The sequence below is a fragment of the Protobothrops mucrosquamatus genome, unplaced genomic scaffold (assembly GCF_001527695.2).
Source record: "Protobothrops mucrosquamatus isolate PMUCROS unplaced genomic scaffold, P.Mucros_1.0 scaffold_176, whole genome shotgun sequence".
NCBI lineage: Eukaryota > Metazoa > Chordata > Lepidosauria > Squamata > Viperidae > Protobothrops > Protobothrops mucrosquamatus.
The window spans coordinates 387,675-400,947 of record NW_015386252.1 but is presented as its reverse complement, the minus strand read 5'-3'; the positions used below and the strand labels follow the sequence as shown (position 1 = coordinate 400,947).

Genomic DNA, 13,273 nt, shown 5'->3' with positions numbered 1-13,273 from the left:
AAGGTTGACTCGGCCTTCCATTCTTCCAAGATCAGTAAAATGAGGACGCAAATTGTGGGGGGCAATATGTTGACATTTATAAACTGTAATATAAATCATACTTTTTCCAGTGTGATTTATGTATATTACACTATCTCTATGTTGTTGCTAATGCTTTTCCCTTTTAGTACAATGACTTTCATCCTACAATAGTTATTTACTGAAACATTTGCCTCCTCTTCCCTTTAGCATAGGAAACAAAGACATTTAACAACTCATAACAGGTTAGAAATAGGGTGCAGTTCACAGGTGTAGCATGTGCTTGGCAAGCCATTTCAATCCCTGACTACTTAAATAGTGGTTGGAAAAAAAGATCTGTCTGAAACCTTGAAAACCAGAGTAAATCAATCTCTGCACTAACAGAGGTAAATGAATCAATAGGTAGACTGGTTGTAAGCAATTTTCGGTATATCCTAACTTTTGTATACAATAAAATTGCCAACTTAAAAGAACGATTGGAAGAATTTTGAAAGGGCTTCCTTAAAATCTTAATTTAAAAACCTCCATAAGCATATATAAAGGATATTTCTAATTTGATGTTTTCGTGGCAAAATTGTTCCTGTTCTGCTTTTGATAAGAGCTCTCCTAGATAAGACACTTCATGCACTGAAATATTGAAAATAATTTTTTAACATATATAAAAACCAAAGGTACTACTTATGGACATTATAAATTAGCACCAAAAGAGAAAACCAACAGTTGCTGTGGAAAATGCAGTCATGTGACTGCACAATTACACACTTACTAAGCTAACTGGCATTGTGAAATTTTTGATGGTTTTAAGTCCAATCCTTATTATGGCAGTCAGCATTGCAGTTCAGTTCTGGCTAGATGTGATGAGTGGATGATTGCTGAATCCCTTATAGATATGATCAGAATTCTTTCCTGGTTATAATTGCCGCTTGCTTGCCTGCAGGCCTAGACTATACTAATTTCTAATTTACAATTAAGGAAACTCTTTATGGAGAGGTGAATGTTACAGAACACAGGTGAATTTTAGGATTATTAACAACAATTTCCAAATGTTTACCAGAATTCATGAAACTCACAGCATTTATTTTGCAATTTGGGTATGTGAGGTAACTAAGTATCCAGTTGTGTACAATACAGTTTTAAAAGTTTAAAAGCACACTTTAAAGAAAACCAAATAATCAAATTGCTAAAATCTATGAAATAACCCAGTTCACAGATATAATTTTAAAAGAAGTATGAACAGCAAAGTTAAGAACTGTTAAAAAGTTAAAATGTAGGATTATATTGTATTAAATTAGTGGATACAGTATCAACATATTGATGAAGTAAAGTTATTCTTTTTAGGACTTATAAATAGATGGGAATTAATCTCAGTTGAACAGAACTGAAAATTCAATGCAAATGTTAAAGGCTCCCTTTTGTTGGTCATAATTACATTACAAATAAAAAGTGTATTTCAAATTATTGTGGGATTTTAATTTTTTATCTCTTTTAGAAAAATAAGAATTATTTGTTTGAAACAGTCATTCATTGACAGTGATATTTTGATAAGTTTTAAAACTCAGGACTACTTACTGCAGAATATTTGAAATGTTTGGACATTGATTGCATTCTGGGCCCTGATGCTGTTTTACACTATTAAATGTTCATAATATTAAATCTGAATTTATACATTTGTACAAAATTTTCTACATTTTTTACTGACACATGTAAAGCATTTGGATAATGAATATAAAAAATATGGTATGAGAAACAGAAATTAGAAAGTAGCAGAAAGCCGGATTGTATTTTGGTTTTGTTTTTTGTAATATTGATTTTTTCTTGTATTTCTCGAGAGACCTTTTACTTTGATTTAAAAGACAGCATTCTATAAAAGGTCTTCTTTTTTAATTAAATAATAGAATTGCAATGAACATTTATGAGGTAGGGTCATAATATTTCCAAATGTTAGGAATAGTTATTCTGACGTGGGATACTTATTTTTCATGTAACAAAAACCTGAAATAGTTTTGACTCAGATTCCCTCCTTTTTTCCCTTTTTCTTCCTTTTTTTTAAAGTGAGCAATGATTTTAGGATCAAGCTGAATAGCACATATAAGAAAGGAACAGTGAGCATTTGATGGAAGCAGATAATAAAATGCATCAATTGTGTCAGCACCTCTTTGCAGTCACATCTGGCTTACTGTCAGAGTCCCATTAGATTCCTGTGGTTTTATGTGCCAAAAATAATATGTTCTGTAGTTAATGGAACAGTGATATTTGCAGTTTGATCTTTCTTTTTCAAAAAATAATATCCTATTTTCTTTTAGATTTTGTTAAGGCTTAAGTTTCATCTGAGTGCAATCTTGCCTGTTTAAAATTTTATGACTGAGATATCAATTGTATTTCTGATCTTTTCTTTTTCCCTATTGTCACAGTGAATCCAGCAGCCTCAGCAGTAGTGATGCTGGTTTGTTTACCAATGATGAGGGAAGACAAGGTACTGAAACATTTTTAAGAAATGTATCCAGTTAAGTTTTTGTATACTACATAAGCAGATAATCAGTATCCTAGTTTAACTAAAAACATTGTATAGAAAATTCAGTGTGTTGGGGTTTGTATGTGTTTTTTCCCCGTTTTTGTTTTAAACATGAAATTATTTCTAGAGTTTGAGCATTCATCCTGTTCCTATAAAATCAACATAGAATTCTTTCTGATAAAATTTTATATGAAGCCTAAAACATCATAGTGTAAATATTTTGATTGATTTGGTATTACTAGACTATAGACATAGTTTTCTAATTCCTGATATTATTTATTGTGGTGTTATAAACAAGTAGTTTAAATGTCAGAGTTGTCCTGGCAATGATCCATTACAGTGGTGGCGAACCTATGGCACGGGTGCCATAGGCGGCACTCAGAGCTCTCTCTGTGGGCACCCGCGCCGTCGCCCCAGTCCTAGGCCTTCAGCTGGGTTTTATAAAACCTTTTCACTTTAGGTCTCCACCGCCGTGTAAAAAAAAAAGGTTCAATCAATCAGTCAATTTCAACTTCTCGTGGGAAAAAAAAATCTTGCAAAGTTGGAATTTATTGATTAAACTTTTTAGTCCCACCCAGTCTGCCGTTACCGCCGCAGCCATGCCCAGACAGTGGGCCACGCCCAGACAATGGGCCACACCCACCCGACACCCGACGATGCATAAGTGGGTTTTGGGTTGCAGTTTGGGCACTCGGTCTTTAAAAGGTTCGCCATCACTGATCTATTACTAAAATATTATTAGTTGCTGAAATTTAGGTAACAGAATTGGAACTGAAGTCTTGATACAATCACTGTGTTTTAGTATTATAATTTCATTAAGTATACTTTAGTCCAATTGTTCTCTTCTACTTCATCACAACTTAATTTAAAGAGACCTACACATTTTAAATTATTTATTGTTTCATGGTCCCAAAGAATTAATTTAATTTAATTCCTACTCAAAGATAATACATTTAAGACTGTGTTGCAGTAAATAGGTATTTCTGTATTTAGTTGTGATCAATGAACATTAAATATTATTCATTCTCTGACTGACATAAGGTGGAGTTCACTTGTGTTCTTTTCACACTGAACTATTTAAGATGGTAGTTCTCGCTCTCTGGTTGATCAAGAGTATTTCTCTACCAATAACTATTACAAATTGTAAAGCGCAGGGAAAAGAAACATTGAATGCATTTTCATGGCAGAAAGTTTAGTACTGACTTACTGTGATGTGTGTGTGTATAGTTACTGAGATTTTAGGATTACTGTTGTTTCTTCACAAAGTTTTGTGAGGTACCAGGAAACTTTGTCTAGCTAATTAGCAACTAGCTAGGTGCCAGGCTGGATGGGGTGCACAGCCTGTACCTTATCTGGGCACAGACCTCCTAATGTTAGGGCTGTGGCCCCCTGGCATCAGTATATATTATTTAATTAGCAGAAACAGTGAAAGCAGTCAGATACAATTTTACTCAATTCTGCCCCACTGCCATTTTGTACATTAAAGCTTTCAAAACAAATTCAGGAGAATGTGGCTGGCAAGATTGCAGGCAAAAACTGGAAGTGGCAAAAATTACATCCTTTCTTCTTCTGGGGAGAAAACTACATTACGCAGTTCTAACTTTTGGGTTATCTGACTCTCCATTGTGTTGGAGTCCAAAAATGCCTGAATTGTTGTAGCATCTCTTTTATATGAAGGGTAACTTTTACAGTTTAACTTTTCACCTTGTTTGTGTTCACTGAGAAGAAGTGAAGAACCTTTTTTAAAAAAATAAATAAATAAAGCAAACAAAAGATGAAAGCAAATCTGGATATAAATCTCAGAAAAGAGATTTTGATCAAGCTACATCTGAGTCATTAAGTGCTTTCTCAGATGTACTCGGGCAGACTATGGGATGACTTCTTTTGAGGGGATGAGTAACTTCAAATGTTCCCATATTGCTGTTGAAAGACGGAAAGCTACAATCTTTATTATATGTCCAATCCAGATCTTAATTCCTTTTGGTGATTCTGAAAACTTTCAGCCAAGCTAAAACAAATCCTTGCTTCAAGTGAATACTGTTCCAGGATGGCATCTCTGGCATCATCCACCCTTTTTATCAGTTTATCCCTCTAGCCATTGGCCCTACATGGAAAATGAAGCCTAGCCTAAGGACACTCTAACAAAGATGTAAACATTTCAGATAATTTTGTGAAGGGCGTACTTGAGATTTTCTTCTGAATTTTTAACTTCTATGAACCATTACCCTGGATGCTCAATATTTCTGTGAAGCTGTCATCTTTCATTTGAAAATAACTTTTTCAAAACTTATTTCTTAATTAAACTTAATAAAATTAAGTTTATTTGGTCACACCTGTTTATGATTGTTTTCTCTTTTTATGTACCACACAAATCATAAAATTAAGCTAATTATATATCATAATCTGCAAACAACTGATTCCACAAATTTATACTTTTTTTAAATTCCCTAGATGGGATTATAGTTCATTTTATTAATGTTGAAACTGCACTAAGTTAAATAGAATTCTTGCTGTTATCATTAAAATATTAGGTTTTTAAATTATTTCTTAGATCTACAAAAAGAATTTTATTTCCTTTGAATCTCATGCTAGTAAATGAGAAATTCCAATTAGAATTCTGCTGCCAAAGAAAATACGATACATGCAGTCCTCGACTTGCAACCACAATTGAGCCCAAAATTTCTGTTGCTAAGCGAGATATTTGTTAAGTGAGTTTTGCCCCATTTTTCTTGTCACAGTTGTTAAGTGAATCACTTCAATTGTTAAGTTAGTAACACGGTTGTTAAATGAATCTGGCTTTCCCATTGACTTTTTTTATCAGAAGGTTGCAAAAGGTTATCACATGATTTTGGGACACTGTACCCGTCATAAATATGAATCAGTTGCCAACTGTTTGAATTCTGATCATATGACTATAGGGATGCTGCAACAGTCATAAGTTTGAAAAATGGTCATAAGTCGCTTTTTTCAGTGATGTAACTTTGAATGGTCACTAAATGAATTGTTGTAAGTTGAGGACTATCTGTATAGAAGAGAAAGAAGAAATAATTCTTATTACAGTTGAAACATTTGGGGAGGGGGGTAACAAACTTCAATATATCTTTTTGAAAAACATGTGAAATGTTTCTTATAGGAGATGATGAGCAAAGTGACTGGTTCCATGAAAGTGAACCTGGCGGTGCCTGTGGCATTACTGGAATTATTCCTTGGTGGGAAAAGGAAGATTCAACAGGACTGGAGAAAGAAATGCCTGACCCCATCTTTGAAAGTATTTTAGCAGGCAGCTTCCCACTTATGTCACATTCAGGCAGGAGAGGTCAGTAACTTTTAAAAGACTGTTTTGAAATTAGAGTTATATTAAATTGAACATTGTTAATAGAATTTGAAGTCTGCAATCAGCTTACCTCTTTTTGATCCCAGTCTAAAGTTTCCTTTGTTGTATATTGTAAAAGTATTTGGATCCAAACTGGGGTTGGAGTTTCATTGTCAAAAGTTCAGGAATTTATGGAACAGAAAAGAACATGGTTTGGGCTGATTGTGTCCTCCCTTACAACTCTGTATCCTGCCTCTAATACTTTCCTAGATGTTATTCAATATTCTAGATTTCAGCTTTTCCTCTATCCCTATCCCATTGTGTTGTCTGGTAAAAGCTAACTTTTTGCTTTTTAAAGTTATTGATACATACATAAGTAGTAACTGGGAAAAAGCCGGAATTGGTTTTCCGTTTTTAAACAACAATGTCATGTGTTTACATTCTGAAGTAATAATTGAAGCCATCTTCCAAGAAGGTAGCAGTGCTGCTCTGTTCCAGCAAATATGCCACCTGATAAAATGAAGTATGGTCCACAGTGAAATTAATTTTCAATGCGCTATGAGATTCTTTGATATTTTGTGCCAATTCATCTTGGTTTCAGGATGATCTATTATTAAGAAAATGCACAGTTTCTATTCCAGACCATTGTGTAATTCAAAACCCTTCATTTTAAAAGAGCATAAAGTTTGAGGCAGTTCTGTTTCAAGTTTGTAACTGAGCTTGAAACATTTCCCAGTGATAGGCTGTTTTACACTTGAAACAGCTATTATGCAATTGAAGCGAGGCACTTCAAACTTGAAATGGAATATTTAAAATTTGAAAGAGTTTGAGGGAGAAATCCCTAGTTATTATCCGAAAGATCTTCATTTATTCCTTTTAAAATTATTAAAAGAAAATAAAGACTGCTAAATAGTACCATCCATTACAAATACACTATTTCAGGTTTTTTTCCTTTTATAGCTTTTTTGAAAGATTGCAGTCCAGTAAATAATCTAATTGTGCCTTGTATGGTTATTCATCTCTTGGAAGATGATAGGACTACCTTTAAGAGAGTGATTTATAAATGTGTATAATTATCAAGTTTCCAATGTTGGCATGATTCCAACACTGATAGGATTAAGTATTTAATAGTATAAGTAAATTTCACATAACATGTATATGTTGATCCATGCCTGATAATGCAACATGTTAAAATTGGAGTAGAGGTTTGCCATATTTTATTTTCAGATAAATGTAAATAAAGAAAAGTTTATATTTGTCATCATATAGGATGCCAATATAGTTATTAGCAGGGAAATGTAATTGAATATGTTTCATGCAATTCTATATAACTAATTTATACTCATAATCATAGAATTTAGGAAAGCATGTGCAATATGCAGGATGAAAGTCCAACTGTAGGCAATGCCTACAATAAGGAGATTATTGTCTTCTCTAGATAATAATTGCACATTTTCTTTTATGTCTTTGTATTACTTATATGCAATTTTCTCATACATCACAAAGGATAATAAATGTTAAACCAAAAGAGAATTTTAAACTATTTTAGATGAGGAAAAAAATCTTAATTTTCTTAGATTATCCCTTTATAAGTATACATTACTATATATTAATCGAACTATAATTTTATTTCTAGATTTCCAGACAAGGCTTAGTCATCTTCATGGAATGCCGGCAAGAAACATCAAAAAGGTAACAGGAAACACAACTGCAATGGTGAGCTGGTTCTCATAATTTATTGTGAGCCACATTTTCTTATTAAATTAAACCATGTGCCAGTATCAACTGTCTGTGCAAACAATTATATAAAACAATTACCTTATATTTTCACCAGGCAACTAGACTTTCTTGTTTTTCTTTTGAAGACGTTTTTGCTTCTCATTCCGGAAACTTATTGGATGAGAAGTGAAATGTCTTCAAGAAAACAAAGTTCACTTGCCTAGTGAAAAAGCACCTTTAAGATAACTATGACTTGGATGACTGAGAATCTTCATAGATCTTACAATAACATTTCAATCTCCCATCATTTCTAACAGTTGACTCTTTTTTCAGAACTGTACAAATCCATGGTACACAAAGTAGAGATATATTAAATGATGATCTGATTAAATGATAATGTGATAGAGAAGATTTATTTATTTAGTATATCATTAACAAATGTCTCAAACTTCTGTCCCTTATATTTGTAATTCTATAGTTATAGATGACCTGCTTATCTCTTAATTCTAGAAAATCCACGTATCTTTTACTCTGAAATGTTTAAGGTTTGATCACTAGAATGCAATGTACCGAATTCTATAGACAGATTTGGAGAAACCTAATTTAAATCATCTTTATTATCCAGAATAAAATCATTTTTTGTTCTGGAAATTAAAAAGTATCTTGCTGTAGGATATCCTGCTGAAAACAGAAAAAAAAGCTTGAACCTGTCAAGTTTATTTGAAATGATAGGCTAATATTAATATATCCTGGATTTTTACATGTATGTGCTTGATAAAAATGACATTGTGCTAGTATAAAAAAGTCTATTTGTGAAAACTAGTTTGGCTAACTAAATGAAATTTTAGATTTCATTGTGCAAGAGTAGCAGTTCTGGGTTAAATCTACTTTAAGACCTTGGCCTGTGAACTTTGCCTTTAGAGGTAATGAATCAGATGAATGGTATCTAGTTGCTGGTTAGAGATCTCCGTATTTTTATTTTTGGTTCACTGCTTGCTTGAGCAAATCTGGGATTTGTAGCCCATTTTCTAGGCGTATTGCAATCTCATTCTGGTATTTTATAGATGCTATTACAACTGATAGATTAAGTTCATGGTATTGATGATACATGACTTAACCAAACTAAAAACTGCATTTCTCCTCTAAATTGTAAAAAAAGTGATTAAGTTTCAACTGACAGAAATATGCCGTGTACATATACACACACACATTAATGTTTGTGTATATGTAAATAAATGGGAAGAGTTAAGATTTGTTTTCTGATATAAGATTTTAATAGCCGAAATATTATCTTTTTCCTGGAAAATACATGCTACAAAATATATATTTATATGATGCATACAAATATTAAATATATTAAATAATTTTCAGAAAACTGGATACTTTATGCTTTTTACACAACATTTTGTATAATAAATTACTATTGTTCACTTTAGAAATATAACACTGATGCGAATATTCTGATTTCTTTGTAAATTTGATAGGAAAAGTATTTTTGTGGATAATTTTTATTCTGATAAAAAATTCCATCTCTCTTCCCGTATGTATTAAGCTTGCCTTATATTATTATTAATATGTACATTGCTGCTTCATGCAGATTAAAGAAGGATAAAGAATAACTTCAGTATAGCTGATTTCCTACATTACAAGTAGCCTATACTTCCTACAATCCATTCCAGACACACCCAATAGATTTGCCTTGAAAATTTGACCTGTCACAACAGAAGACATAAAGTTATTAGTTATCAGTGAAGAAAGTTCAAAAGCAATCTTAAAAATGCTGAAAACCAATAACAAAAGGAGGAATCTAATGCCTGTGACATCTGGTAATGCTGAACAAGAAGTAATTACCGCTATTAGACTGTTACACTGAAAGCAAAAGTGCTTTTAGAAAGATTAATTCCCTGAGCTAAATAGGATACTGCAAATGCAACTCTTTGAACGGAATTGAGCTGATAACCTGTTCTTTCACTTTTAACACAGATGACTTTGCAAAGCCTGTACAGGAACAGTTGCTCAGTGCCTATGAAAAGGAGAAAGGGTGGGGAGGAGGAGAAAAGGACATACTTTCTGATGAGGTTTCATGTGACTAAACGGCCAAATCATAAACTACATCGCAATGCACACAGAGACCTGACCAAACACTTCTGTTCAGCTTGATGAAATCATATTATGTATTAGATTACGTACTTGTAATACAACGTTCCCCAACCTTTCTGGGTTGGTGGCCTGACACAGGGGGAGGGTGGAAGAGAGGATGGTTTTGTGTGAGGGGCAGGCTTCATTTGCATGAGCGACGGCCATTAACTATTTCTACTGTGTGAATCTGCTTCTCAGCTTCTGCTACCTGTACTGTGAAGACAGAACTTCTGAAAATTTTGTCAGATTATTGTAAGGATTATTTGTATGTATGTATGTATGTATGTATGTATGTATGTATGTATGTATGTATGTATGTATATATATTTCTCTAAATTGTAAAAAAGGTGATTAAGTTTCAACTGACAGAAATATGCTGTGTACATATATAGATATAGATATAGATATAGATATATATAGAGAGAAAACAAGGAACATTCAAGAAGTATTTTATGTTGTTTTCTATTAAGAAACACATTGATAAAACATTGCCACAGGGTCTATATTATACAGTGAATCTCTATTTTGCCTAATAGAAAATCACCTGTTAGAAAATATTGTAAGCCATAAAATGAACATATGTGTAGGCTTGTGTCTTTATTAGAAGAAAAGATGAAAAGTTTTGAGAATACTTTTTGATAATGAAAGATGCAAAAGAAACTAGGACGTTCCTGGGAAGGACAAATGAAACTCAGGAGAGGCAGAGAAGGGAAATAAACGCTCAAGAATATTGAGAGGAAGTTTGTGATTCAGAAGCAAGTCGAACAGGATATATGAATCAGTCTCTCATTACTGAAGACAGTCCACAGCGGCCTGAATAAACTAGCCAATTTCAGAAAACAGTCCGGCCTCCATGGCTGAAAGAAGCCCAATAATCACATTGGAGAAATGTATCATGGTCCTTAAGGCCCTGCTGAGAGAAACTGAGGTTGCATTACAGGTAGTCCTTCTGTTGCAACCATTTGTTTAGCAGCCATTCAAAGTTACAAGAGCACTGAAAAAAGCAACTTATGACCTGTCCTTGCATTTATGACCATCAGAGCGTCCCCATAGTCATATAAAAATTTGGTTGCTTGGCAACTGGCATCTATTTATGACAGTTGCAGTGTCACTTGATCCCCATTTGCAACCTTCTCAGCCAGCTTGTGACAAGCAGAATTAATCGGGGAAGCGGATTTGGTTAATATTTATATGAGTCACTTAACAAAATGGCAAAAGTTATAAAATTGGGCATGACTTGTTTAAAAACCACCTTGCTTATCAAGTTAAATTCTGGCCCCAGTTGTGGCCATAAGTGGAGAATTATCTGTTGCAAGTAGTTCTCAACTTATTTAATATGTTACTTAATATATTTCAAGAGGTATGTTCTCCAAATGTTCATATGCAGGTTTTTTTCAAATTCATTGATAACCTCCTAATAATTAATTTAGGGATGAATAATACCAGAAAGACCTTGATGGAAGTCTAGAAAATATGACTCTTAGGCAAGAAAATGAAGAGATAAGAAGTATAATTCATATTTTCCTAATTTTTCTAGTTATAGATCATGTTGAAAAAAGAGAAAATTGTTTCATACATGGGATATTAAAAGAAAGGAAAGCTGTTTCATACACAGAAGCCAGTTCACATGCACAGTTAGCTTTTCTTTATTCATCATATGTCTTTGTAATGTAATCTCATTGTACCTACTACAGATTATACACACAGAGACACATTTGTTTATTAATGTTTGTATGTGTTTGTGTAGTTATTAGTCTGCATTGTGATTTTTTAAAAATTTCTGGTATGTTAATAGATAAATATACATATATATGACTTTCAATTCTTAAGTGTAGGAATATAATTTAAAGCTATACTTTTTATTAATGTCTTTCTTTAAAAAGGATTTTATTTGAGCTATTATTGGTTATGCTAAAACTACAATTTTAAGAAATCAGAAACTCTTTTGGGTTTGATGGATTTCTACTCTTTAAAGAGAAACAAAACACTAAATATTTCTAATCCTGCATTATTTACCGCATGAATGGGTAAAATACTACTTTAAGTCTCATAAAATTTAGAGGAAGAAATCTGCCAACTGTAGCAGGAATTAGATTTAGGAAGAGAGGTACAGAGTCAAAATATTACTACAGAATTAAATGTCAAAAATCTTCCTTAATAGTAGATATATAGTTCACAGTGTCTGGTTATGATTAATACATTTAATCTAAATCACTGAAAGTTGCTCTCTCCTTTTCCATAAAATACAATGAGACACAAATCAGTTTTACTATAGGTGGATAACAATTGGAAAATAATGCATCTTCCTACCCAATAAATTGTCAGTTATACCTTTTAAATAAATCAATTCATCTTTTCAAAATTTATTGCAATTTCTAATAATAAATCTTCTTAAATGTTTATTCATTTTCTGCCTGATACATTTGCACCACTTTTGCTATAGTCTATTGTTGTTGGGTTTTTTCCCTTTTGATTCATTGTAAATTAGAAATCTATTCTGAATCCATTTGCTACTTAAAAGTTAAAATCTATAACCAAACCACTTCTCTTTTTTGTCCTTTACACGTTTTAATACCCTTGAATTTTGAGTCAGCCCAATAAGATGTTCAGAAGACTTGTAAGTGTTAGAGAGTGTTGAAAGTGTTAGAGAGTAAAGCAACCAGTTTAAAGATGATTATTATAGATTTTATTTGCATACATCAGTTAACTCGATAAATTAAACCAAATGTAAGATAGTTGAATATGAACAAGAATAAATGTTGGGCTGTACAGGTAGTCCTTAACTTACGACATTTGTTCAGCAACCATTCAGTGTTATGATGTTGCTGAACAAACAGATTTGTCACTTGTGCCTGACATGATGGCTGTTGCAATACTCCCATGGTCACATGATCAAAATTCAAGCCTGTCCACATTTATGACCACAAGGACATCTCAAGTCCCCCCATTTATGCCCCTTTGGGGTCTTGCAATCCATCACATATTTGCTGCCGCCCCCCATTGTCTACAGTTGACCTTTCCCATCTTCCTCCTCCTGCTGGTGGCCTGGGATCCAGATGCTGGGTGGGGTTGCACCCCTGGGATGTAATCAGGGAGGGCAAGGAGATCGTAACTGAGACTATTGGAACTGCCATTGCTAAATGGTGCAGTCACATGATATTTTACCTAATATTTTCAACGCTAAGTGATGGAAATTCCACACCCAATTGTGGTTGTATGTTAAGGTCTACCAAGATTTTTTTTATCCCTGAAATAAAATAGCAAGTATTTCTATAATGTCATACCATACAATGCCACAAATGCATATTGTCTATTTTTAGATATCATTCCTATTTCCACCTTTTGCTTTAAAAAAATACCCTAAACCAGTGATGGCGAACCTTTTAGAGACCGAGTGCCCAAACTGCAACCCAAAACCCACTTATTTATAGCCGGGTGCCAGGTGGGCCTGGCTCACTGGATGGGCATGGCTGTAGTGGTCATGGCAGATTGGGTGGGTGTGGCCAAGGTGGGCGTGATCACCTTGATGTTGCTCATGGGGAGGGACACCTGTGGGGGCCAAGCAGGGTTGG

The 13,273-nt window shown here is 33.5% G+C and overlaps 1 protein-coding gene across 3 annotated transcripts in view; it reads left to right on the top strand.

The window, feature by feature from the left end:
• GPATCH2 (G-patch domain containing 2) overlaps window positions 1-13,273 on the top strand; it is a 94,726-nt gene that overhangs the window by 9,884 nt on the left and 71,569 nt on the right. For 2 of the 3 annotated variants that reach the window (XM_015822507.1, XM_015822514.2), the window contains exons 3-5: window positions 2,430-2,491; window positions 5,664-5,846; window positions 7,480-7,559. In XM_015822507.1, the coding sequence (XP_015677993.1) occupies window positions 2,430-2,491; window positions 5,664-5,846; window positions 7,480-7,559 (325 nt within the window). The remainder of the gene's footprint in view (window positions 1-2,429; window positions 2,492-5,663; window positions 5,847-7,479; window positions 7,560-13,273) is intronic. The other variant, XM_015822523.2, reaches the window with a different exon arrangement.